Source organism: Astyanax mexicanus, chromosome 3 (genome assembly GCF_023375975.1).
Source record: "Astyanax mexicanus isolate ESR-SI-001 chromosome 3, AstMex3_surface, whole genome shotgun sequence".
Lineage (NCBI taxonomy): Eukaryota > Metazoa > Chordata > Actinopteri > Characiformes > Acestrorhamphidae > Astyanax > Astyanax mexicanus.
The window spans coordinates 1,800,146-1,827,362 of NC_064410.1; the positions used below are offsets into that span (position 1 = coordinate 1,800,146).

General features: G+C 37.2%; 2 protein-coding genes across 7 annotated transcripts; one reads left to right on the top strand and one right to left on the bottom strand.

Annotated features, from left to right (window-relative positions):
• The first annotated feature begins 1,356 nt into the window (after positions 1 to 1,356).
• Positions 1,357 to 11,189, top strand: LOC111195712 (uncharacterized). 3 transcript variants are annotated; one of them, XM_022683527.2, is made up of 18 exons: positions 1,357 to 1,715; positions 2,732 to 2,781; positions 4,008 to 4,414; positions 4,816 to 4,921; positions 5,085 to 5,302; positions 5,424 to 5,555; positions 5,870 to 6,037; positions 6,151 to 6,287; positions 6,830 to 6,941; positions 7,033 to 7,113; positions 7,280 to 7,460; positions 7,569 to 7,658; positions 7,736 to 7,813; positions 8,205 to 8,265; positions 8,526 to 8,564; positions 8,652 to 8,839; positions 9,469 to 9,653; positions 10,348 to 11,189. In XM_022683527.2, exons 3-18 carry the CDS (start codon positions 4,010 to 4,012, stop codon positions 10,738 to 10,740), a joined length of 2,574 nt encoding a protein of 857 aa, XP_022539248.1. In that variant the 5' UTR covers positions 1,357 to 1,715; positions 2,732 to 2,781; positions 4,008 to 4,009; the 3' UTR covers positions 10,741 to 11,189. The 3 variants fall into 3 exon arrangements, with proteins under 3 accessions (XP_022539248.1, XP_049331674.1, XP_049331675.1); XM_049475717.1 differs by having other exon boundaries at positions 8,529 to 8,564; XM_049475718.1 differs by lacking the exon at positions 5,424 to 5,555 and having other exon boundaries at positions 1,358 to 1,715.
• Positions 11,190 to 15,899: 4,710 nt separating this feature from the next.
• On the bottom strand, positions 15,900 to 25,477 carry zgc:113176 (uncharacterized protein LOC554708 homolog). 4 transcript variants are annotated; one of them, XM_049475728.1, is made up of 14 exons: positions 25,120 to 25,477; positions 24,054 to 24,103; positions 23,571 to 23,599; positions 23,275 to 23,405; positions 21,883 to 22,006; positions 20,891 to 21,057; positions 20,567 to 20,720; positions 19,621 to 19,710; positions 19,041 to 19,211; positions 18,863 to 18,934; positions 18,702 to 18,758; positions 18,552 to 18,608; positions 17,677 to 17,751; positions 15,900 to 16,796 (listed from the first exon to the last, which is right to left on the bottom strand). In XM_049475728.1, exons 3-14 carry the CDS (start codon positions 23,590 to 23,592, stop codon positions 16,633 to 16,635), a joined length of 1,284 nt encoding a protein of 427 aa, XP_049331685.1. In that variant the 5' UTR covers positions 23,593 to 23,599; positions 24,054 to 24,103; positions 25,120 to 25,477; the 3' UTR covers positions 15,900 to 16,632. The 4 variants fall into 4 exon arrangements, with proteins under 4 accessions (XP_049331685.1, XP_049331683.1, XP_049331684.1 ...); XM_049475726.1 differs by lacking the exon at positions 25,120 to 25,477 and adding an exon at positions 24,537 to 24,794; XM_049475727.1 differs by having other exon boundaries at positions 23,571 to 24,103.
• Positions 25,478 to 27,217: the final 1,740 nt, after the last annotated feature.

The window sequence follows — 27,217 nt, forward strand, 5'->3', positions numbered from 1 at the left end:
GAGAAAAGAGAGAGAGAAAGACAGGAAGGAGAGAAAGAAAGAAAGGAGGGCAGGGTTGGTGTGTATGACGGTTGCATTGGACGGCGCCGCACTAGGAGTGGGCAGCAGGCAGATGGACCGCTGACACTGACACGGGGAGAAACAACAAAGTCGAACAGACAGGGGATGGGGGGAGGGGATGATGAAGGAATGAAAGAAAAAAAAAAGAGAGATACATCCTCCTCCTCTCTGACATTCTGTTGGGCTTGACCTTACCAGGCTGGAGCGATGTCAGAGCTGGAGTACGGACCGTCAGCCTCATCTCCAGCTAAAGGCTCTGGTACAGCTCGCTTTAGCTTTAGCTCAGAGCGTAGCCAGACGGCTGCTTGTTTGAAGCCTGGAAATAAAGGCCTTAAATAAAGGCATCAGACACAAGCCTTAAATTTAAATAAGGATTCCCCTGAAATGTGCCATAATGATATACTGTAGTTCAAGAGCTTTAAAAACCTGCAGCATCAAAAACAAACAGCAAAAATGGCATCTTTATGATTCAAGCCCACTCTTAAAGACTTATTTTTATTTTACAAGGACTATTATTTATAAATCTGTCCTAAATCAACAATTTAGGAAGAATTCTCAATGCTGTCAACATTTCTCACCGACAGGAAATGAGACTCAAAAGCCTTAACCCCTTAAAACCCTACAGGCGGATTTTACGTCCAAAATCGCACCTTGTGTTCTCAGCTTAATTACACAGGAATCCCTTCACATATCAACATAATCCATACATGGTTAGAAAGGGCGGAGCTTACTCTTTCTAATAAAAAAAAGCATCTACAAGAAACCCATTGAGAAAAACACCTAAAAGTGAAAAGTGAAAAAGATCTCCTTCCCCAACCAATATTATTTACCTTTAGTGCTTGAAACATATTTATATGATGTTTCAAACCAAATAATATCAGTAAATAAAGACTCAAAAGTGTGCACAGAAAAAAAAGAATAAAACTACCTGCTTTACTCAAACTAAAGCTAGTTATGGTGTGCACACTACTTTATATAGTTTTTTTTTTATTTTACTAATCAGACACGAGCCTTAAATGTGCCAAAATGATATACTGTAGTTCAAGAGCTTTAAGAATCTGCGGCATCAAAAACAAACAGCAAAAATGGCATCTTTATGATTTAAGCCCACTCTTAAAGACTTATTTTTATTTTACAAGGACTATTATTTATAAATCTGTCCTAAATCAACAATTTAGGAAGAATTCTCAATGCTTTCAACATTTCTCACAGACAGGAAATGAGAATCAAATGACTTAAACCTAATGCTACTGTTTAAACCTCCTGTTAAGTTCCAGGTCAAATTGACACCCGATTCGAATGTTATCATTCCATTGAATGGACGTTATCACGTGAAAATAGGTCCATATAAATGGTTTAGTATGTACCTACTGTGCCTACTAGAAGGTGCGATATGTTGTTGTTAGCCATTTCTATCGTTGTTAGAGCCATTGCAATTGTCCATTAGGCACCTTATGTGCCTACTGAAAGGTTTAGTATGCTGTTGTTATCCATTCTAATCGTTCATCGCTCAGGCCAATAAGGAACCAGCTACAACGTAGGTGTGCGAAGGACAGGCCAATAAGGAGCCAACTACAAAGTGGGTGTGCGAAGGACCAGTGAAATGCCAGCATTCGCGGATCCGCGGGCATCATTCTGTCCCAGCGTTTGACCAGGTAATGTCGTGTGCTTGAGGAAACACCAAAGTACTAGTTGAAAGAGCCTTATTGTGACTGAATTTACGCTCCATGTTTCCCTAACAGACACCCATTGTAGTTGCTTAGCTCAAATGTTTGTTTGTTTGCTTTGGTTTTGTACAAAAATGTGTCGAAAGGCTAGCTAGCTTGCTAGCTAGCATAACTAGGCTAACTTCCATAGCTGGGCAGCTAAGCTTGGCCTACTTAGCTGGTTCGCTAGCTAATGTAGCTACATGTCTAGAATGAAGATGTGCTGTCGACTGCTTCTGCTTTCATAATGCTGTCATATCTACAGCTATGGTTTGAATGAATTGTTAAGGATCGTTGAGGCTTTCGTGTGGTATGACACGTTTATTTATTCAGCGTTAAAGTTACACCCGGTTGTGGCGCTCAGCTTTAACTGGCTAGCTAGCTGACTAGCATAACTAGGCTAACTTCCATAGCTGAGCAGCTAAGCTTGGCCTACTTAGCTGGTTCGCTAGCTAATGTAGCTACATGTCTAGAATGAAGATGTGCTGTCGGCTGCTTCTGCTTTCATAATGCTGTCATATCTACAGCTATGGTTTGTATGAATTGTTAAGGATCTTTAAGGCTTTCGTGTGGTATGACACGTTTATTTATTCAGCGTTAAAGTTACACCCGGTGGCTGCGCCCAGCTTTAGCTGGCTAGCTAGCTGACTAGCGATGTTCCTTCTCATGTTTAAGCTCAATATAGAGACTTCGTGATGGGCGACTTGCTTCAGTGTTTTTTTTTTTTTTAAATAGAACTTCTTCTTGTAAATCTTGTACTTTGCCTGAAATATAAAATGTAAGCTAACTGCTGCTATTTTATACTGGCTGTTATTAATGTTAGCTAGCTTTGTTGCTAACCTAGCTAAGGTAAACCTTCAGGGAGCATAGAGGCTTGTCTTTAATAGCTTTCACTGTATTTGGGGATTTGTTGAATCAATGGCAGTATATTTGTTTCAAGGTATTAATAAATATTTCTTTTACAGTACACATTGAGTCCGAATTGTAAGAGCCAGCTTCTTCTTCCCATTTCAAGGTAAGATGCATAGAATTGTAATTTTGTCTCACCATTTATGGATTTAATTGCTAATTAATAGTAGTTTGTTCTTTTACTTGCTGTAAACATTACGATTCCCTCAATGTACACTCTCCAGTGAAAATATTAAAATCCTCTCCTTGCTGTGTAACATAATAATAATAAATTTATTTATTTCAACTTTTATTTATTTATTTATTCATTCATTTCAACATTTCTACATTTATTGATTTATTTACACATTTCTTTATGTATTTATTTATTTATTTCCACACTGTCCTGTTGACCCTCATTCATTTCTGGCAGTTGTTACTGCAGTAGGGTTATAGCTGCGATGTTGTTGTCTCACTGATATTGAAAGTACAGGACAGCTATTTGTGCACCGGCACACTGAACAGCATAGCGAAGTGTGTGCCAGATGCATTAAAATGTGCATTTATTTATATAGTTATTTGTTTCTACATTTATATGTGCAGTTATGAATTAATACTTCCTTCGTTTTTGGTCCTACATACAAGAATACACTACAACAAAATAAAAAAAATGTTTTATTATTGCATACGGCATGAGATGGCACACCCCTAACTGAGATATTAAAAAATACAATAATTTTATTACTTTGTCCATAGAAGTAAATGATCCTGTATTTCATGATACTAGTAATGCACTCCAAATATCTCCATATATCCAGAATTAAAGAAAAAAAATACATGTACTGGACAGGTATAATCTGTCTTTAGTAGATGTAATATGAACTGAGCTTAAAAATAGCAAAAAAAGTAGTACCCTCATGTGATATTTAGGGATGGGTGATATGGCACAGTATTTCAGGGTATAATTTTGTTCACAATATAAAAAAAATATTGGCAATATTATTGCATATAATACGACATGGCACACTCCTATCTTGTAGCCATTTCTTGTTGAGTCCTGACTGAGAGACACTGTAATATTATTTTACAGATTGTCAATATTTTATCCATTAATGCATTAGTTCTGTGCCTTACTTTTACTAAAAGGATTGACATTTATCAAATGACATGAAGAAACCCTCACTTTCGTTTGTTGACTTTTTGTTAGTTGACACTGAAACATTGAAAAAAAATGTCCATGGTTTAAGATTGTAAACTGTTAACATTTTCAGTCTGAAGTGCTAAATATGATCAATTACTGAAGCAACCATTAAGCACAAATAATATTTATGCAGTCTTCATCTTTGTATTTAGATATGGGAAAAGCCTTGCGGTTCAGGAAATCGAAGATACACCTGTTCAAGAAGCGCCCTGGTGCTCGTGCACAGAAGGTCTACGTAGGTGATATTCTTTCGAGTGTGGGCACTTTCCATCCATCAAGAGATCAGGATGAGCCTCCCGAAATAGCTGAGAGCAGTAACTTATGTTCTGAGACTGCATACACAAAGGCTAAAAGGAGAGAAATAAGTGCCTGGGATCTAGTCAAGGATGATATTTTGAAGGTGTCATTTGCATGTTCAGCACCAATCACAGGTCTCTGCATTGTCTGTCAAGACCATGGAGACTACAGATGCTTGGACTGTGGTCCCACCACAGTTTTTTGCGAGGCTTGTTTAAAAAAGTCACACAGGAATTTGCTGCACCTTCCCGACAAGTGGAATGTAAGGTCAAAAGCTGCGTTTTCTCTATATATTTATCACATTTATACCTATAAGTCTCAGCTATATACAGTAGGGCTGTCACTGTAATTTTTGACTTTCTCATTAAAATGAAATGCACTCAGTTTGACAGTAAACACTTATTTTATTTCCAATACGTGACATTTGGTTTTGTTTCTTTCATTGATGCTCACTGTAGGTTCCATGTTAATTTGCCCATATCAAAGTAATTTCTAAGTCAATACAAGTTGAATGAAGATTTATTTTTAATCAAGTAATATATGATTGTAATTGTGATTGTTCTATTGCACTTCTGTCATTCTACTTGGTAGACAGTTATTTTTGTAATGATCTTTTATAATGTATTGACAGTGTTTAATGTCTTTTTTTCTTACCCTTAACAGAAGGCCTATTATGAACCCCTTTCAAGTGGTTTACAATTAATTTTACCTGAAGGGCATGAAAACCATAATGTTTATAAAAGGGAAATGAGAGTTGTTGTCAATTCAGGTATGTTATTCTGAATTTAATTTGTATAAAATTAGGGCAGAGTTTAAAGCAGTTATTTAAATGTTTTAATGTGTGTTTAGATTTTGTTCCTGAAGCTTATGAAGTTATAATACAGATCACTAACATATATTTAATATAAATTCTTTTTGTACTTATTTGACAGGGAGACTTTGCAACATCTGTGTCAATCTCTGCAATTGTGAACCTGAAGTCTGCACCTTAGTAAGATATGGACTATGGCCAGCATCTGCAGAGAAGCCCCAGACAGCCTTCTCTATTTCTCTTTTAGAACTTTTTATTTTTTTATCTTTGGAGTGTCAGGTATCAGTTGATGGCTTTTGTAACACCCTGCGCTGGAAAAACAGCCTCACCCTTGCAGAGGTAAGAAACATTTGTTTCAAATTGTATTACCTAGTGTGTCGAAGTCCTAGTGTATGTTTATGACAGTATGAATAACTGTCCTGCTTTTACCTGTTTGCATTTTCCACTTTTTGCATTATAGGTGAATATGTTGTACAGAGCTTTGGTAGGTGAATCCATATCCTATTTTAGGCACCACTGCTTTCGACTTAGAACTTTGGTTGATCTCTGCCCTCAATTGAATGATGGAGGCACATGTCCTGCTTGCCCAAAGGTGGGTATTGTAAAGACAAGGACAAGACAACAATTTCGTAGAGTTATTGACATTGTGTTTATACCTATTCCAAAACACATCAAACATACCCAAAGCAAATTTCTTTACAGAAATCTGATTTGTATGAATTTATCTGCAGTACTATGTCCGTATCCAGCTACTGTGTGTCTACTATGTATGAAATGTGGGATCTTTCTTAGTGTAAAGAATTTAAGTTGCTGCTTTGTTTACTTGCAAGTGAAACGTTTGCTTTAATTTACAGTTAGTCAAAAAAATGTTTTTTGTTTTTTCTCCTTTTCTCTTTTCATTTTTAGCAAGATGGAAATATGATCGTAACACTTGATGGGAACTTTGGACTTGTACGAAAACAAAGTTCAGGGGCAAGCATAGATAAACCATTTCATGGAAACCGTATGTTTATTGGTGATGGTAGAATAGAGGAATACCTTTCGTCACATCCCGAAAATTCCAAACCTAATGAGGTTGGTGACTTTTATTAATATCATACAGAACTGATAATTGTGTATTTATTCCAGCACAATCATTCAAGATAATCATTTATTTCACTGCTACCTGAACTATTCTGTTTATTTAGGATTGCAGTAACTTTAAGGCTGGAAACCTCCTGAGGTCAGGAAAGCAAACAAAGAAGCTTGATGTTACCGGTGTATTCGGGGCCTCTTGTCGTCATGAAATTCCTCTTATGTTTGTCAACATGAGCCAGGGAGAACGGTAAATTTGAGTGTTCATCAGAGATAATTACATTATTCTTCCAGGTTTGGCACTCAGGTTAACAGTCGTTGTTGCATCTTATGATCTGGCTACCTGTCTCTCTATTGTGGTGCTTTTCAGACTGTCATCACTTTTTTTTTTTTTTTTTTTTCCTAGTTCATCTTCTCTAAATGTGAAAATTTGGGATATTTTAATTTGTGTTTTGTAAGTACTGGTAGGCATCATGACTTTTTTTTTTTGACTGTGATCTGTGATCATTTATAATTATAATAAATCATCCTTTTCTGTGCAGGTTTTGGATATCTGTGCTCAAAACACTGACCAACTGCGTAGTTCATTAAACACTGTAATTTGTCCTATTTAACTGGATTGTTGCATATATTGAATTTTTAAAGTTTAAGAATCTTTTGCTGTTTGTCAGGTATGATAGTCTTAAAATGTTGATATATTTTAAATATATTGCCCATCCCTGATTGTAAGCTTATTAGTTTTGTTATTTTCGATATTAATGAGTTATTTTCACCACGATTTGTTTTCTGTAGGTTAGCCTATCCCCTCTACATCATCGAGGAGTTGCTCCAAAAATGCAACACAAAGAACATACACCTGCGAGTAGTCTATGACATTGCATGTGTTCTTGCCTCCCATATGCAGGTAGGAAAGTTATGCACTCTTTCACACATTCATGAATTCTGCTGGCAATTCATCCATTATACTTTGCAATTCTCAAATTGCATTTGAACAGAAATCCAACCAAGGCATACCACACAACCTGTCTCTGGCTGTACCAGCATTTCATGTTTATGGTCATAAACTGCAGTGCCAGGTAATTTCATGCATGTTTGTTATATAAACTTTATGATGTCCCATCTCATGGGTTCACATCTAATCCTTTTTTTATCTCTAAATGTAGGAAGTGAGACTTAACATTTGTGTAATTTGTATAAGAATAAAAGTTTGTAATCTAGAAAACATTTTTTTTTGTAACACAGATTATGTATAGCACCAGGAGGCTTGATGGATTTGGGCTTACTGATGGTGAAGGAATGGAAAGACTGTGGTCATTCCTTAGAAGGTTTGCAAGAATCACAAAGGAAATGACTCCATCTCATCGGATGGATCTGCTTACAGATGCCCTCCTTCATTATGGATGGAGAAAAGCTACTGACTTAGGTTTGCTTTCATCTGTACTCTTTGTCAAATTTCAGCATTTACTTGCAGGATTTTTTTTTTTTATTTGGATAAGAGAAATTTACTGTGCATATCGTTCCAATATTTCAGATATGCAGCTTCTGCTGAGAGTTGAAAAGGCAGAGAAGATGACCGTTGTTGCCAAAGATGAGATCTCCATGATCATCAGAGAGGCACCGGGTGAGTGTTTGTGTGTACACCTTGTGCGCAGAGCTACCTTTGCCACTTTATTTATTTTGTTTTTTGTTTTATTTTAGTGCCGGTCTCTGAGCAAGACATGGAGAGATGGAAGAAAACTGAGGCAGAGCTCGTCCGACAGAAACCAAAACCTAAAAGTAAAATGATTGCTTCACTATCTTATGCAATTAAACCGTTAATTTGATGTAAATGTAAATATACAGGTGAAAAAGAAATTATTTCCTTATCCATGTATAGCTAAGTTGAGTTTTTAAAGGAAAGTGTCAAAGCTGCTTATATGTGCAGTAGTACACCTAACATTTAATTTGCATAAGTAATGCTACATATATTCCCTTAATGATTTTTAAAGATCTTCTGGTGCCCCCCACAGATTTATTTTAGTTGTTGTCCAGGACATGTTGCAAATGTCAATATTCCTTGAAAAGTGCTTGTGATAAAATTGAATAAAACGTATGTCCTGCCATTTCATACAGAGTACATAAAACATGACACTTCATGAGGTCTGTAACTCTTGTTTTTGGTCTCTAGATACTGTGCCAAGATGGAGAAAGGAATATGTCATCAAGCTGATTCAGTACAACATGCTCAAGTAAGACTGTGTGCAAGATTAAACAATCCAATTTTATTATTGTGATTAAAGAATACTTACAAAAAATACTATGCTATTTGTGTAATGTTCCAATGCATGCAATGCATGTCAGGTAATGGGGAGTGACTAAATGTATTTGCAAAATGTAAACAGTTCAAGAGTAGGTTCACTTTCCTGATTGAAGGCACCAGAAACTTAACGTGAGCATTACATTTTTAGAGGAAGTGTGGTGTTCTGTTTTTAATGGCTTGTTTGTACAGTAGGTCTGAGGCTGAAGAGTCATTTGCAGATATAGCAGAGTAAGTAAATCATACCAAATACATCTTTCACCCAGATCATAAATTCAATAAATAAAGTAAAATGATCAATTTTATTTGACGTTGCAGATTTGAGAAAACCTTGCTGAATTGGGAGGAGAAGTACTGCATAGGGAAAAGGTGGCATGAACGTGATGTGATCTTTCAGTCTACCCTGAAAGATGTTGACTGTGACATCAGAAGACAATTACTGTTCAAAGCTAGAACTGAAGCAAGAGAGAGAGCTGTCCTCTTACAGCTCAAAAGAAAATATCCAGGTAAAGAGATATAGAACAATTACTTTAAATAAAGCTTTCAGTTACAGTTTGTAAGTTCACAAGGCAAACGTAAATCTCAGTATATCCAGTTAGAAAGAATATATAGGGGTGTGTACATGTTTGTTCTTAATGAAGTGCTCAAGTGTATAATCTTATGAATTTGAATGAGTTATCTTATGAGTTTAGAATGTTTGTACTCTGCTATAGTTATTTTTGAATTTCTTGTTTTGCTTTTAAGAGAATACAGTAAATGCATAATTAAGTTTTAGCTGCATTATTACAAAGTGTTTAGCCATACCTGTAATTTTTCCAGTTTCCCAAAAAAATATATATATATATTATTTGCATCAGTACAAAACAGTATTTACACACTACTGCTGTCTAAAAACACATTTATACCGCAGTTAAACAGACTTTTTTTTAATTCTATGATTGTCTTTTTGGTGATGCATGGTTTTATTTGAAACGAGGAAACTACTTTGTCTCTAAATTGATGCATCCCTCATCACTTGGTATAGGGTTGTGGTTTGAGGAGAGGATTGCCTTCCAATTGGTTCTATAATCTTTGTGTTGCTTCAGAATAGATGTATGTGATTGAATCACTTATTTTAAAATTAAATGTCTTTCAGATGGCCAGGGCATTGCCATTAGACTTTCCAAGCAAGTTGCAAACACCAACAAGAGACTCAAGCAGACACTAAGCCAGTACAACAACATTCTCTGGCCACCAAAGACTGATGTCTTCCCTGCAACCATGAGTTTTCAGGACATATGTGACCCATCTTGGCCTGTCTATTCCCTCCTGGATGAAACCGTAAGTACTTACTTTGTAACGTAATTGCTATGTACATACTTTGAATTCATAAGTACACATTTACAAAATGTTAGATTGGAATATATATAAAATGGTGGGTGGGTTTTTTTTTTTTTTTTAAATACAATATGTAGCAGAGAGATCTTAGAAATGATTAATACTAGGTACTTTAAACATTGTCAGCCTTTCATCATCCAACATCTTTAAAACTCAGGCATACACTATAATGCCAAAAGTATCTGGTTGCTTGCCTTGTGTTTGGTGATGAGACTTGAATGGAGCTGTTTGGCAAACCCATACCATGAAGCTCTCTATGCTCTTAATAACAATCTGAAGGGCTAATTTTTAGGGCACATGAACACTAAGTGCCTCAGCTCTGCTTTTGTTCCCAGTCACTTCCACTGTTATATCACTGACAGTTGGCTGTGGAATATTTAGTAATGAAGTTTCACGACTTGACTTGTTGCAGAGGTGCTGCATCACTGTACCACGCTCTAGGTTCACTGAGCTCCTGAGAGCGATCCATTATTTTCATTAATGTTTGTAGAAGCAGTCTGCATAATTAGGTGCTGCTTTTATACACCTGTGTAAATGGAAGTGATTTGGAACCTAATGGAGTTAATTGGTTGGATGGTGAACGAATAATTTTGGTAATGTATATAAAATTCTGTCCTTCCTCCCTTTTCTTTTATAGATTGGAGATGGTGATGATTCTGTTCCTAGATGTTTAAAACGACGTGGGATCGATGCAGTATACATGAAGGCCCGGGCTGCTGAAGAAAAGGTCTTGGTCCATCAAGAAATGAAATGTGTAATTGATCACCTTCATCAGCAACATGCTTTTCTCCATTCTGCTATCATTTCAACAAACGAGCCTGGTGCGAAAGCTGCATTAATCCAACGCATCATACAGCTGGAAAGAAGATTACATTGTGCCACACATGCGTTTCATCATCATGTACCACATATTCCTTCTGCTCCATGCAATTACATAACTCCAGGTGGACTCCACCACACTGTGCCACTGCATGAAATAGAAACACTTGATGGTGATGAGGATGAGGAAGAGGATGAGGATGATGACTGACTACAATGGCACTAATGTTGACACTGAAAAGACTATAAATGGGTTATTCTTGCGTTTCACCAACTGAACCCTCCACCCCACACTGATCATACAGAACATTGTGTATTTTTACAAATCTGTATCTATTTCTCTGCATACTTTATGCTCTTTTCAATGGTCAGGACCCCATAGGATAGACCACCACAGAACAGCTGATACTATTTGTGTGGCTTGTCACTTGGATGGATGGATGGATAGATGGATAGATAGATAGAGCATATGCTGTTTTGATGATTAGTATAAAAGGTTGTTTTTATCAAATTCTGATGCATTACATATCCAAAATGTCATTCTTTATGCACACCACTTTAAATTGTACATATAAATAGGAGCAATGCAATGTATTAAATAATTTTGTGCAATTCCAACTACTGTATATTGAAATAAACTGATGTTCTTAGCTTTTGTCAGTCCTGGGTTGTCCTGTTTTATTAAAAAAAACATAACCATATTAGTTTGAGGGTTTCTGATGTTTCAAAGACTAAAAGAATATACATAGCATTATGTGAGAGCAGTGATCACTGTAAGTAATTACTGTGGTTTGATAAATGTAAATCTTGAAAATGAATTTCAATAACCTTAAGACAAGTGTTATGTACATGTGTGGTATTAAATCAGATCATTGTAGGACAAAACTTCTTAGATTCAATTAATTATTTTTATTAATTACGTATTCATTTTTATTAATTCCTGTCAAAACATTTTGGTCTTACTTATAAATGATAAACTGTATTTATTTGTTAAAACTAGAATATTTTTAATATACAGCAACTACCTTGCCACACTGCAGCACCTGCCTAATGTCCATTTAATGACACCATAGTAATTGCCTACTAACCAGTTTGCAACAATATAGTGATCTAGAAATAGCCTTGCAATGAAAACACACTTTCCCATTAATAAGTATTAACTGTAGGTTAGAATCTTTGTTGGGAAGAAAATTCTACCCAAAAACAACTGTATAAGCAAAAGTAATCAGTTACAAAATACTATTTATTGACATGACCACGTGATCACTTACACTACTTCAGGGGGTGGTTTGAAACATATTTATTAACTGTCCTTTACAAAATTTCTTGATGAACAGACCAATAGACCTTCTCCAAAATTACCTAAATAAACTCTTTTTACATTGACTTCTATTGAAAGTTAAGAAGTTAACTTTGTTGGTCTTTAACCTGTATAATGCATACAGTCGTGTGAAAAAAAAGTACACCCACTTTGAATATTATTTAAAAACCAGAACATTCTAAATACACTGATATTGAATTCTTAGCCTGAAGCCATAAAGATAATGTTACTTAAGAAGTTTAAAATGTGCAAAGAATAAGATCTGGAGATTGGGCAGCTCTCACCTAAGGTCATCATCTGCAACTGTTTCTGAGTACTGTTGAGTGGTGTGTGAATAATCTTGTGTGCAGGACCAACGATCACAGTAAGTAAACTTAAGTTATAAACACTCTGTCACAAAAAAAATATATGCACCCAGAAGGAAACAAGCTACTATTATGAAACTTAATATTTATGTATAGTATGAGGAGATTGAAAATGATTACAAATTCAGAAAAAAGGTTGTTTTATTAATTAATTATGGCATGAAAAACGTTACAAATCGGTAAGTAATAAAGCCACCTCTGGCAGCTATACAAGCTGAAACACGGCGTGGCATTGAATCAATTATGTCACCTATGATCCCTGCGGAAGATCATGCCATAATCTTTGCAGCTGTGCAGTTAATTCACCAGTATTCTGGGACGACTGCAGTTGCCTTCCAAGCACATCCCAGATGTGCTCTATTGGCAAGAGGTCTGGTGACCTGGCAGGCCATGGGAGTACGTCATATCCTTGAAGACATTGCAGGGAGAGTCATGCAGTATGTGGATGAGCGTTGTCTTGCTGATAAATGGCACCTGGGAGACTTGATAGCATCAGCAGTGCAACCGGTGTTAAAATGTTGTCCACGTAACTGCAAACCTAGTAACTAACTAGTGCCTTGAAAAACAACTAGAGCAGAGTGTGTCCTAACAAACCGTTCCCACACTTTCACACCTTGTGTATTCGCCGTATGCCGCTCAACAACAAATGCCGGATTGGACCACTGACCTCGCCGCCTCCACACGTGTGTTTGATGGTCATCAGCACTGAGACTGAATCGGGTTCATCACTGAAGATCACACGCCTTCATTCGCTCACACTCCAACTTGCCTGAGGTCGGCAAAAATTCAGTCAACAGAGCCTATCATGTGGAGTCAGTGGAAGGCGTCTTAGTGGACGTCGGCTCCTTATACCAGTGTTGACAAGTCGTCCCTGAATGGTTTCACTTGAACTGTTCCAGCTTCGCAACTCATATGTGCATAGCATACTTACCCTTGTCTCATTGGTGTAGAAATTTGTGGCTCGATTTCGTCTGGGTGTATATATTTTTTTTGAAACTTACAAAAACAAAAATATACAAGGAATTTGCTTAGCCTGGCCACAACACTGACAAACTACAGGCCATAAGCCTAAAGTATTCAGACAAGATCAATTCGGTAGTCCAAATCTTGTTGTTGAGACTAAATGAAGACTAACATGCACATGAGCATTGGGATACATTATAATAAAGACAAATAAAAAAGTTGCCACTTGTGTCGCATAATGTTTCATTTATTAGCATAGACACACACATTATTGTCTGTTACAATCTCACTGACAGTTCACTGTCAGTCTACACGCCTAGATGTACAAAAAAAGTATACTATCTAACGTATTATTATCTTATTTTTAGAAAGTGGTTAACTAAATTACTTGTTGCTGTGACGGTGGATGAGTTGAGGGGGCTTGAAAAATAAGTTGTACACTGAAAAAGGTTAAGAACCCTTCCATTAGGTCCTTGGCATGTTTTTAAATTAGCTAAATACAGATCAAAAACAATACACAACAGACTTCACCAGCATTTCATTTGGGTTGAGGTCTGGATTTGGGCCATTGCAGTCTTTAATTTTCTTTTTCACCCATTCTGCTTTTGATTGCTGGTGTGCTTGGGATCATTGTTTCATGACCCAGTTTTGGTCAAGATAGAAAGGGATATATGGCCTAACAGACTGACTAAATATTGTAGTGTTACATTTTTTATACTACTGTGTTGATGGTCAACTCAATAAATACAGGGTTCCCAGGTCATGTGGCTTCAGACCAAGCCCAAAGCAGGTTCCATTACTGTGCTGGACAGTTGGTATGGTATGGTGGTTTGTGCTGATATGCTGAGTTTTTTTTTTATGTGGTACTGTGCAATACGGGAAAACTTTAGTCTGTTAAGATGCAATCTGTGCTGACATTGACATTATTTTTATAAACAGATGATTATTAAAAGGAAGCACTAATACTTTGTTGAAGCCTCTAGCCTAGTTGGGCATGTAGGCCATCCTGGAGCACAATTAGGTACAGATGTTGCAGCTGTGCCTGTAGATCCAGCACACTTCTAAACAGCACATATAGGTAGCTGCTACATCACGTTTTGTGATCACGCTACATAATGCAAACAGAGCAGCAACCTAGAAGCTATCATTTGTGCTGTTGGGTTGCTTGCTGAAGCTTCTGTCCCAGCTGCATCCATAAATGCAGGATTGTTGATTAAACTGGAGAACGGTCAGAACATCAATGTGTCAATTTTTCTGAGACATTCCTGGGAAACCCTTGCTGTATGGGTGAGCAAATCCCTGCGATGAACGACTGCACATACCACTGAGCTATTGGCGTCCCTCGCATCAGCAGTTGAACCAGTTTATTGCTCCACAGATAAGGCAGATTTGAATCTCTTACCACCACAAAGCCTACATACTCAAACCCAACATTTGCCTGACATTTAGGCTGTCCATTAAGCAGCCACTGTCATGTTCACTTGCAAAGCTGTCATGAAGAAAAAACAGGAATGAAACAATCATTAGATGCATCCCCTTTTAAATTTGTCAACTGGGCCAAATATCTTTAAGGGTGTCAGAAAGGTACATCTAGCAGTGAACAAGAGGTACGCTACCATAAAAATAGCCTCAGAGGAAGTTATTATGGGGCAGAAAAGGCATCTAATCAAACCACACATCATTGACTATATCTGCATACCAAGTTTAGCAGTCGTGGCTGCAATTTCTATTTGTCAATAAGTGTAATTATGTTGTACAGAGCCCCTGAAAGGGACATGGCACAAGGCAGGAGGTATCATTTTGTATAAAAAGCTTTTGGGCACGCACACACACCAAACAGAGTGGCTACTTTCACCCAAGCCTACCATATATTGTACAGAGAGCAATGCAAATATCTAGCTAACACTAGCTAAGTTAGCTTAGCTTTTAGGCTTGCATTGCTCTCTATATTATATATGGTAGGCTTGGGTGAAAGTAGCCACTCTGTTTGGTGTGTGCGCGCGCCCAAAAGCTTTTTATACAAAATGATACCTCCTGCCTTGTGCACATAAGAGTTAGCTGGCTATTGTTAGCTCTGGGCTTAAAGCTACCTTTAGCTACCTAGCTGAAACATTACCTACTAAAATAGTTAACATTGGCTAACATTAGATAAAACATTCCCCCCTGAAATATATTTTGCCAAGTAAATAATGGCATGGTGGTTAAGTAATTTAAAAAGTCCCTCTAAGTAAAACATAGTTGATAAGAGTTATTAAAAATAATGAGTTTCCAAAATGGCTCATTTAATATTAAAAACAGGGTAAAACCTGTTAAGTTTACATTTTTGTTAAAAAGGTTAAAATATTTGTGAGTTTCTTTTCTTCCTATGACGCCGCTGCAGACTTTGTCCCTCTGCTGCCATACCTCCATCAGATGAGTGAGAGCTCTGAGATGGACTTGTGGTATTCCTGGAGCCTTTCACTGAAAGATTTGAAGATTTCTAAAATGTCCTAAAATTTCACACATGTATTTTTGTCAGTTTTTTAATGGTAATTCTTACAAAAATATACAAGGAATTTGATTAGGCTGGGCACAACACTGACAAACTACAGGCCATAAGCCTAAAGTATTCAGACAAGATCAATTCGGTAGTCCAAATCTTGTTGTTGAGACTAAATGAAGACTAACATGTACATGAGCATTGGGATACATTATAATAAAGACAAATAAAAAAGTTGCCACTTGTGTCGCATAATGTTTCATTTATTAGCATAGACACACACATTATTGTATGTAACAATCTCACTGACAGTTTACGGTCAGTCTACATGCCTAGATGTACAAAAAAAATGACATTTTAGTTTGACAGTTTGTGAACGAACTTTAAGTTGGCTTGTGTGTGGTGTGGAGTGTATGTGACGTGCTGGGTGTGTGAAGTGTGATGTTTGTGGAGTGCGTGTGGTGTGAAGTGTGTGGTGTGAAGTGGGTAGTGTTTGTGGAGTGTTTATGGTGTGTGTGTGCGGTGTGGACTGTGTGTGAAGTGTGTCTAGTGTAAGGTGTGTGTGTGTAGTATGTGGAGTGTGTGTGTGTAGTGTGAGGTGTGTGTAGTATGTGGAATCTAGTGTGTGGTGTGTGGAGTGCGTGTGGTGTGAAGTGTGTGGTGTGAAGTGTGTAGTGTTTGTGGTGTGTGTATGGATGGTGTGTGTATGTGTGGTGTGTGTGTGTGGGTGTGTAGTGTGTCTAGTGTAAGGTGTGTGTGTGTGTGTGTAGTATGTGGAGTGTGTGTGTGTGGGGGGGGGGGGGGGGTGTCAGTGTGTGTAGTGTGAGGTGTGTGTAATATGTGGAGTGTAGTGTGTGGTATGGAGTGAGTGGGTTGTGTGTGTGTGAGAGTGTGTGTGTGTGTGTGTGGATGTAGTGTTTGAGCACAGAATAATATTAAGAAGATTAAGAACAGCAAGTTGACAAACCAACTTAATTATTTGCACTGGCAGAGATAGCACATGTTTCTTTTAAAATTACATGCAGTGTGTGACCACTGATGACACACTGTGCACTGTGACCAGGAGCGCCACTTTTTGGTGGCATTTTTCTGCTTGTCATTGAAGTGGATTCTGCAGATACAGCAAAGACTACTGGCATCTAGGGAAAAAAAAAGGAATTAGTAATTTTGCAATGTGATGGCAAAGAGACATACTCAACATGTTTAACTGGGTGAGTTCATAGTTAAATGTGCACGTCTGTCCTTCTACACTGTACTCATTTCACTTTAAAGAGGTGGATGGATATGATCACCCTTTGTAGTTAACGAATTCAGCTGCATTAAAGTTCCCCTGTAAAGTCAAGCAAAAAAAAAAAAAAAAAAAAAAGAACTAACTCTTCTTAAATCATTAAGAGAGAACACCCTAGCAAATCACTAAGCAACAACACAGCAACCAACAGCTAAAATAATAGCAACACCAAGCTGCCAGAGCTTCTGATTTTTTTCTTCTCGGATAGAAACAATCTGCTCTTGCCTCTGCTGCAGACAAGTCTATTGACTAATCAGCTGTCTTTGCAACGCAGGCAGGCAGTTATATCCAGTCATGCAGGACCAACTTCTCAGTTTGCATAAGGAGAGATACTGTAGACTAAAACTGGATACAGGAAATACTGGACACTGAAGGCAACATTTCAAATTTAAAATCATTTTACATAACTAATAAAATTCTCAAATTATTAGATCAGTTTATAGTGTTTGGCTTAATAAAGCCAAACAGATTTAATTGTTTTGTTCTGCATGATATGGCAAGCAGAACAAGACCTGTGCAGATCTCCATCTTGTTTGTTTGCAAACAGATGTATATATATTTATGTAAGCACATAGAACGCTACACAGCTTTTGCCATGCAAACTACAGATACCTTCTGAGTAGCGGTCATCTTGAGAATAAATCAAAATGTAAAGTAAAATGACATTATTGGTATGCAGAATAATGTAAAAATGTGTAGGTGCTAACTGTGAAAGGAAACTACAAACATACCATCAACACACATGGCCTCTACTATTTCCACTGCTGTTTCCTCTGTGTGACAATCTGCTGCAGCCAGCTGTGAATCTTAAACAAGACAAAGTAAATGCAGAGAAGGACAGATTATGAATCATGTTCAGTTGATTTCTGCAGAGAAACAGAAGAGGAGAGGCCCTACTTTCCAACTATGTTTTTTCAATGTAAACCTAAATAAATTGCATGTGACCTAATGAATACATATTAACTAGAGATGAATTAATACAAATACTACAGTTTAATGGTGTCTGAAGATGCTGAACTTAGACTGGACTAGGGGTAAACAAATCCAATATGAAATACCCACACACAGTATGCATCTATACAGTAAATTCACCAGTGTTATATCAACACTGTTAGGGTTATGTTTTACTCTGTGCGTTTTCATTTAACACAGTGTTGATTTAACACTGGCAAATTTAATGTCTGTGTGCGCATGCATGTTCTTCTCTCCCTTGTCAAAACAAAACAATTAATACATTACCTGTTGCATTGCACTACTTTACACTAACGAATACTCTATTAAAAAATGGTATACCTATATATATACCTATATATATATACCTATATATATATATATATATATATATATATATATATATATATATATATATATATATATATATATATATATATATATATATATATATATCGGGACAAAGTACAAAACATACACACTCATACACATACTCAGCTGAAAAAAAATATGGTATCGATTTATCCTCAATATTAAAACTTATATTTTTTATTTAATGGGTGCATTAACTACAAGAGTGACCCTACTTCCCGTTTTGAATTATTTATGACCATTTTGAAAAGAAAAAAAAAAAAAGAAGGTTATGCAAACATACCATCTACACAAATGGCCTCTAATATTTCCACTGCTGTCTTTTCTGCATGGTTTTCCCCTGTTAAATATAAATGCAAATGTATAGGTTTCATTACACATTTAGTAAAAAAAACATCTAATTGGCACTGGAAACTATGACAGATTCCTTTACCTGCACTGGTCCCTGGCCCAGAATCTTCCGAGTTGCATGCAGCTTCAGGTGTCTGTCCTGTGCAGAATAGAGGACAAAAGGACATATTGTACCACAGCACTAAAAGCAGCAGAACTACAAAAATAAACCAAATAAAAGAAAATGGAGGAAAAATGGCATACCATCTGAACAAATGGACTGTAATGTCACAGTTGACTCTTCTAGGGAGCACACTGTGGCAGACTGGTCAGACCCTTTGGTGGTTATGAAGACAAAGTAAAACGACAGGCGCAAATAAACTATTTGGAAAGCAAGCATCACTTAGCACATGTTTTCATACCAAAATATCAATCAACTTACTTATTTTAAACGAAAGGCCAGTTCCATGTTCCAAAATTGCAGCCAACTGCTGCCGTCCATAAAGACATGGCTTTTTTAGCGGCAAGTCATTAGGCAGGCCTGTAGCATCAACGGCAACCTTTCCTGCAGCTAAGGACTGGTAGGGGAGTCTGCCGACACCTCCAGCTTCTTCTAAAGAATCACACACACACGATAAAGTAAAAGGTGCCAAAATATTACTGTCCAAATGCTTACCCACAATCTCAAAAAAAAAAAAAAAAAAAAAAAAGATTCCACATTTGAAGGTTCTAGGCTCTACTAGAAAACAGATTGAGCCCATTCAAAACTTTTATAATGACAAAACTAATTGTCTATGGACTCAGGTAAGCATATATTCATCGTATGAGGTCCAGACGAAATTCAGTTCTAACTTAAAAGGCACATTAGAACTCACTTGGACATTGCTAAAAGGTAATCAATGGATCCAACTGTACTTTAACAATAAAAGAAACTTAGTTGTTTAGACCTCTTAGTTTTTATAAATGTAAAAATGCTTTTATTTCACAGGACATAGTATTCTCCTTAATACATACATACTTACTGTACTTTTGGTTAAACAGGTCTTGAACCTTATGAACCATAACTGGAATAGCATCCATAGATATGGCTTTTGAACAAGCGGGGAGGTTACCTTGAAAATGCAAACAATAAAATGTCTTCAGAAAGCTAGCCACTGACTTATTGTGACTCAATAACACAAGCAAATAAAACCAACTGAAAGATCCTCAGAAACAACAGGTGCATTACATTAGAATTACACTGATGAGAACACTTAATCATCACAGAATAAAACAGTCAGTTAAACTTCAAGGAGATCAGTCTGCCCAGTTAGAAAGTATAAGCAATTGAAGTATGACACTATGCAGCTCCTCTTTAATATTCTCTGTATATAGCTGGATCTGGGGGCTAACCTAGGAGGACCGCAGCATTAGAGGTGCTGAGCCCAGCCCTGCTCTGCTCTTTAACAAAAATAAGACAAATCTTTTTAATTTAGATTCTGAATGGATACAAAAGTATTGCATATAGGTGATTGTAACTCTTTTCCTATATCTGCATTCTCCATTACGTGGTGTTACATAAATAACTACAATCGGTAAGCTATTCAAAACATAGCACTGTTCTGGATTTTTCAGGGCACCTCAAATCTTTCCTCTATATCTGAAAATTATCTAGGGATGGTTGGCTGCACACAAACATACTTTATTTACATTGTTAACATATTGTTGAGCCATTTGCTTTATAAAATTTGGAACTGCTGCTGCCAGCTACTACACATTGTGCAGTGGGCTTTAACCTAACGTGGCTGTAACCCTAGCCACATTGTTTCAGTGAGGCGGTATTCTTTTACTCACTGGCTAATTGTGCTGTCTGTCAAACATCCAGAGAACTAATAAGTCTTTTTGCGAAAATTGTTAGTTATATCGCACAGGTCCATCACAAATGTAAAACCACTTTGAAATTGAATTGGATTTTTTTTGCAACATTACCTGCAAAATAAAGTCCAAACTTGTTCCCTGTTCCAGTTGACTGTAGGAAGTCACTAGCTTTCTTGCTGGACAGCTCATGGATTGCAGCTTCTTGATTGAGCCCATCATACAACAAAACTACTGTTTCCACCCCAAGTTCATCAAGCTGGGACACCTATTTAAGAGAAAATAACCTTATTACACACTTTTCTAAAACAGACACTACCATATATTAAGAACGTGAATACAAGAACTCTTGAGTAACACGCAGCAGTTTCCTGACACTGTATCAGTTAAAAAGAAATGTTATTTTCATTGCTTTTAACTCAAATGTGCTTGACACACCTCAATCTTAAGCTGTTTCAGGTGCTTTCTTATTTTAAGCTCCCTTATTTCACTAGTAAGCTGTTCTGCTTGCCCTTGCTCCTTCAGGTCTGCCGCTTCTTGAATATACTTATTCCTGTCCTCTTCCTCTAAACTGCTCCACCTTTCTTTAATGTCTGCCATTGTACCTGAAGACAAATGCATCATGAATCATTCAAAGCCATAAGTAGTTAATGTAGAATAAGTACATTAAGATAAGTTCAAAAATGTCTTTATGAAATTGGGCTGTAATTGAAACACGACAATGGGCACAAATTGTGTCAAATATCCCAGCTCCTACTCAATTGTTACGGGACAGCCCTTATTATGGCACATAGTCCATGTAAACACACACACACGGAGGCAGAGTGCGAAGGGAGATGGGGTTCATTTCAGGATGACTGTGCCCGGACAACTACCTGAAGGTAGCGTCTGTATAAATAGATTTTTTTTTTTAACAGACTAGGCACTTTCAAAGTTTTTGGTGCCTTGTTTTAAATGTAAGGTCCCTCAGAATTCTACCAATGAAGGGTGGAGATACTTTGAGATTGTTAATGGTGTTAAAATAGTCAATGCTATGCCTATAATCAGCATTCTAAGCCTGTTGGGAGCATCCGCTTGAAGTGCTGTATTTCTAAATGCTGGGGGTGAAAGAAGGAAGGTTTTTCGATAGTTTTTTGTACTCGTTATCATGTTTCACTACCACACATTCAAGTCCAGTTATTACACCATGTGTACTATTTTTGCCCCAACAAGAACAATACAAAATCATGGGAAGCGGTGGGAAAATGCTTATGTCCAAACTGTAATTTTGGTTTTGAAACACTATTTTTTTTCTACCAATCAAATGTATTACATATAGTTATGTATTTCTTTACGATCATAAGCACAGTACTTTTCAGTAACAAAAATGTCTGAAAATCAAAGCACAGCATGTAAACACAGAAAGCTTTTAATAATACACTGTCCCCTACCCTTGTTTCTGAGGAGATCTCGACAGAACAAGTTGTATGCAGACAGCTCCCGGGTGTGTAATTTTGGTTTTGTTAATGTGTTTCTTGCTGGATGTAGAACTCTTCTGTAATTTCCAATCCAGTTCTGGGACAAAAAAATTGAATAATAAAATATAAAACCAAAAATACATGACAAATGCTGTAAATAGTGTGTGTGTGTAGAACCCTAGAACACAAATATTCACATTAATAGCTGTACATTACTCAGGTCTTCAGTTATGAAGCTCAGAACATTTGTATGTAACTGATTAATGCCCTAGAAGGAATTAACTGGTTTTCAACAATAAAGAAAAAACATCTCCATTACATTGTGGTTAGTACAAGCATTTAGAACCTCATTCATTTTATTCTGTGTGCATTGTTGTCCTGTAAATCACTGGAAACTCTTATAGAACTGTTTAAACCTCACCTTCCGTCGTTTTTTCTTTCATTTTAAAATGTCTAGTTGTGGTCTCTAGTATGAATGAATGACATGTGAGCCGTTTTTGTAAAAAAAAAAAAAAAAGTGCTCAGGTGTCTCTGTATAGCTCTTTTTTAATGGACTGTTTTAGGGGTGTGTCCAAAATGACCGGATTCCAGCTTTGCTCATGAATATTCATACATGCAAACAGCATGCAAATATCTCTCCTCTGATTGGCTAGGAGCACTGCGACGCTCCTCCACCGCTCTGCCGCTCACTGCCTCCCACCTCCTAACTGATGAGCGGTGATGTTGCGTTGCTTCAGCTCTGCCTCTGGGAGTTTCTCGAGCCAAGGTGGGCTGGTCTGTGAGTTTCTGCCTACGTAGGCAGAAAGATAATTCAAAATTCACCCGTTTTTCGGAGGGGGGGAGGGGGGTTTTCTTTGCTTAGCTCCTGCAGACAATGGGGGCTGCAAAACAGTTTAATGTGCAGGTGTACACATTCAACTCGGAGAGACCTACTGTATTCCACAAAAAACAAGAAAAATCGGATTTTCTCGGAAGGTGAGCTTTAAGAGTTCTAATACTAACATTTCCACATGCAAGCTAATGCTAATGTGCATCAGCCTGAGGTCAGTACATTTGCAGGCTGTAGCAGTCACTTAAACTGGTTCTTGATGTTCTGGATCTTTCACACTTCTTTAAGGATGAGAAGATTCATGAATAAAATTGCGTAATTTAGAGGATTCCAGTGATGTTCCATTGAATAATGTTCACAGAATAAAATGTATATAAACATTTATTGGCCATATAAAGTAACTAAGGTGTTTTTTAAGCACTATTTATTCCAAAGAATAAATAAGAGTCCAAATATAGGCAAGAAATGACTAGAGAATGACATGTCTTCAGTGGTCTGCAGTGCAACAAAGAATCTTATTTGCAATTGAGGTTTACCTCAATAACATGTTGCGGAAGTCCAGTCTCTGCCACTGCAGTGCTGATAAGTGGTGATCCAACTCTGGTCATGCCCTTGTCAAAGAGGGCCTTTAGAGAGAGCTTTTGAGCTTCAGTTATCACTGTTCTTTCTAAAAACACAAACACAAACGCACTTAAAAACGTTGCATCCAGAAGGAATCATTCAACTTGAATATCAATTTGCAGGAATTTGACATATGCTAATTATTGAAGTTTTATGCTCAGCCGGATGTGAGCAATGAGGAACTTTATTCTTGTACCCAAATATGACTAACCTCCTTGCTTTGTCTGAGCCATGCAGACCCTGAAAAGACATACAAGCATACAATTACGCCATAAAAATCACAAGAAAATTCTGCATTTTTCCAAAGAAGTAAAGACTTAAATATATGGCAATAACGCCAGCAAAGTACATTGGAAAAGCACAATACTTAAAGGCGCAACCATAAAAGATTGTTTGCCTAAAGCTCACTACGTAATTTATAAAAAGTTTATCCTGTAAGCTACATTGAAAAACTAAGTATAGTTTCAACAGATTGTAGCTCAGAGTTTAAACAAACATGTACTATCTTAGCTCTCTGATTAAAGGACACAATTGATCTACAAACTGCAGGTTACGTATGATGAATTAAATTTGCAACCCTAAAAAATCCTGATAAAGAAAATAAAGGACCCTCTAGATTTCTGAAGCAAATTTAAAATACTGCTGTTTTTCCTAACAATAGAGAGATACACTGGTACAATTCTATGCATCTTACCTTGAAATGGGAAGAAGAAGCTGGCTCTTACAATTCGGACTCAATGTGTACTGTAAAAGAAATATTTATTAATACCTTGAAACAAATATACTGCCATTGATTCAACAAATCCCCAAATACAGTGAAAGCTATTAAAGACAAGCCTCTATGCTCCCTGAAGGTTTACCTTAGCTAGGTTAGCAACAAAGCTAGCTAACATTAATAACAGCCAGTATAAAATAGCAGCAGTTAGCTTACATTTTATATTTCAGGCAAAGTACAAGATTTACAAGAAGAAGTTCTATTTAAAAAAAAAAAAAACACTGAAGCAAGTCGCCCATCACGAAGTCTCTATATTGAGCTTAAACATGAGAAGGAACATCGCTAGTCAGCTAGCTAGCCAGCTAAAGCTGGGCGCAGCCACCGGGTGTAACTTTAACGCTGAATAAATAAACGTGTCATACCACACGAAAGCCTTAAAGATCCTTAACAATTCATACAAACCATAGCTGTAGATATGACAGCATTATGAAAGCAGAAGCAGCCGACAGCACATCTTCATTCTAGACATGTAGCTACATTAGCTAGCGAACCAGCTAAGTAGGCCAAGCTTAGCTGCTCAGCTATGGAAGTTAGCCTAGTTATGCTAGTCAGCTAGCTAGCCAGTTAAAGCTGAGCGCCACAACCGGGTGTAACTTTAACGCTGAATAAATAAACGTGTCATACCACACGAAAGCCTCAACGATCCTTAACAATTCATTCAAACCATAGCTGTAGATATGACAGCATTATGAAAGCAGAAGCAGTCGACAGCACATCTTCATTCTAGACATGTAGCTACATTAGCTAGCGAACCAGCTAAGTAGGCCAAGCTTAGCTGCCCAGCTATGGAAGTTAGCCTAGTTATGCTAGCTAGCAAGCTAGCTAGCCTTTCGACACATTTTTGTACAAAACCAAAGCAAACAAACAAACATTTGAGCTAAGCAACTACAATGGGTGTCTGTTAGGGAAACATGGAGCGTAAATTCAGTCACAATAAGGCTCTTTCAACTAGTACTTTGGTGTTTCCTCAAGCACACGACATTACCTGGTCAAACGCTGGGACAGAATGATGCCCGCGGATCCGCGAATGCTGGCATTTCACTGGTCCTTCGCACACCCACTTTGTAGTTGGCTCCTTATTGGCCTGTCCTTCGCACACCTACGTTGTAGCTGGTTCCTTATTGGCCTGAGCGATGAACGATTAGAATGGATAACAACAGCATACTAAACCTTTCAGTAGGCACATAAGGTGCCTAATGGACAATTGCAATGGCTCTAACAACGATAGAAATGGCTAACAACAACATATCGCACCTTCTAGTAGGCACAGTAGGTACATACTAAACCATTTATATGGACCTATTTTCACGTGATAACGTCCATTCAATGGAATGATAACATTCGAATCGGGTGAAATTGACCTGTTTTAAAGTTTAAAGATCATGAAAAAATAGTAAAAAGTATTTTTTTGTGTGAATCTTCTTTTGCTTGTCTTAATCAGTGTAATCAATCAACATATAGTATGAAAATGGTTTATCTCACATATTTGCAACAACCACCCCCTAGCAAAAACTAAAACTATAACAAAATTGCAATTATAAGGCGTTCTAAAAACACAGCTGAAGCATCATTAGCCACAAACCGCGCTAAGTGCTAGCTGCTAGCTCTTTCGCTATGCAAAGGCGAGTATATCTGACTGTAGACTGGACGATTACCATGTTAAAACAAGCTACACGGGACGTACCGCAAGCTGATATCGCCCTGGCTTATAGGAACTCTCAGGGTTCAGCTCAGTGTTAATGCTAAAGCTGCTGCTGCTGCACCTAGCCTTAGTGTAAATCTGGAAATCTAAGCTTACTGTAAATAAATGGAAGCTCTTTACTCACCCAAATAAACAGTTTTCAGGAGAGAAATCTGTGTAGATTAACATCCAGCACTCGTTTAACTTCAAAAGAAAAAGAAACTAAATTTTGTTCACTTAACTTAACAGCTTAACTTTACTTATGCAATACTTTGTGTCGGTCTGTCACTCAAAATCTGAATAAAATACTCAATTTAAGTTTGTGGTTGTAGGAGAGACAAAATGTGGAAAAGTTCAAGGGGTAAATAAAAAATAACGGTACCACTTTAAAATAAGACTATCTTTATAAAGGGCCTATAAATGGTTTACAATTAGTGTATTAATAGTTATTAATTAGGTTGTAAATGCCTTAAAAATGATTAATAATCAGTTATAACACATACGTAGAAAGGGCAACAGTATAGATGGCTGTGTAATATAGTTCACTATTTGGCAAACAACAGGTCAGTGTTGCCCTTTCTACGTATGTGTTATAACTGATTATTAATGATTTATAAGGCATTTACAACCTAATTAGTAACCATTAATAAACTAATTGTAAACCATTTATAAACGCTTTACAAAGGTAGTCTTATTTTAAAGTGGTACCAAAATAACTTTACAGAAAACAGCACATAAATTAAAGTGTAAATTGTATTATTATACGTACTAATACGCCAAATCCAGTCAATACTCATATATAATCACAAATCGCCATGGCATTAATGCTCTAATGATCTCAGACGTCCTTTCTTCCAGAGCGTGAGGCCACACAAGATCTGTTGTCATTAGGGCCTGTACTGGCACACGCTATTTCTAAGTCTTACAGCTTATTGAGTCATCCAGCAACAATTACAGTGAGCCAGTCCCTCATAGTGGCCATCAGCTCCCATGGGAGACGGAAACGAGCTTTCATCCAAGCAAAGCCTCATCTGACCAGCCTACAACACAGACTACCCACCAGGCTTTTGTTTTTCATCTTTGTATCTCTCGTTCATGCTGTTCTTTAACACACACACACACACACACACATATATTTACACACACACACACACACACACACAGAAAGAAATAACTGGCCTTGCAGCTCCCACGCACAAACCCTGCGCTGTGCAACTCCGGGGGTCATTTAACCTCTTTCAGAATTCCATACTGAGATAAACCCAATCTGCATTACATTTAAAACATATTTAATTCTTCATTTTTTAACATGATGATCGTCTCGCCATCATCTTCATCTGTACAGATGTTTTGCAAGGAATAAAAAAAATAAATACGCCATAATATATGCTGTAATACTGAT

Bases quoted from the DNA above. Each gene is read 5' to 3' on its own strand.
- LOC111195712 (XM_022683527.2), top strand. From the start codon at position 4,010: ATGGGAAAAGCCTTGCGGTTCAGGAAATCGAAGATACACCTGTTCAAG. The intron at 7,114-7,279 runs GTAATTTCATGC...TTTGTAACACAG, and splicing joins GTCATAAACTGCAGTGCCAG to ATTATGTATAGCACCAGGAG. The intron at 7,814-8,204 runs GTAAAATGATTG...TTTGGTCTCTAG, and splicing joins ACAGAAACCAAAACCTAAAA to ATACTGTGCCAAGATGGAGA.
- zgc:113176 (XM_049475726.1), bottom strand. The intron at 23,600-24,053 runs GTAAGATGCATA...ATGTCTTTTCAG, and splicing joins CTTCTTCTTCCCATTTCAAG to GGTCTGCATGGCTCAGACAA. The intron at 19,212-19,620 runs GTAAGTATGTAT...GTGATTCTTTAG, and splicing joins CCTGTTTAACCAAAAGTACA to AAGAAGCTGGAGGTGTCGGC.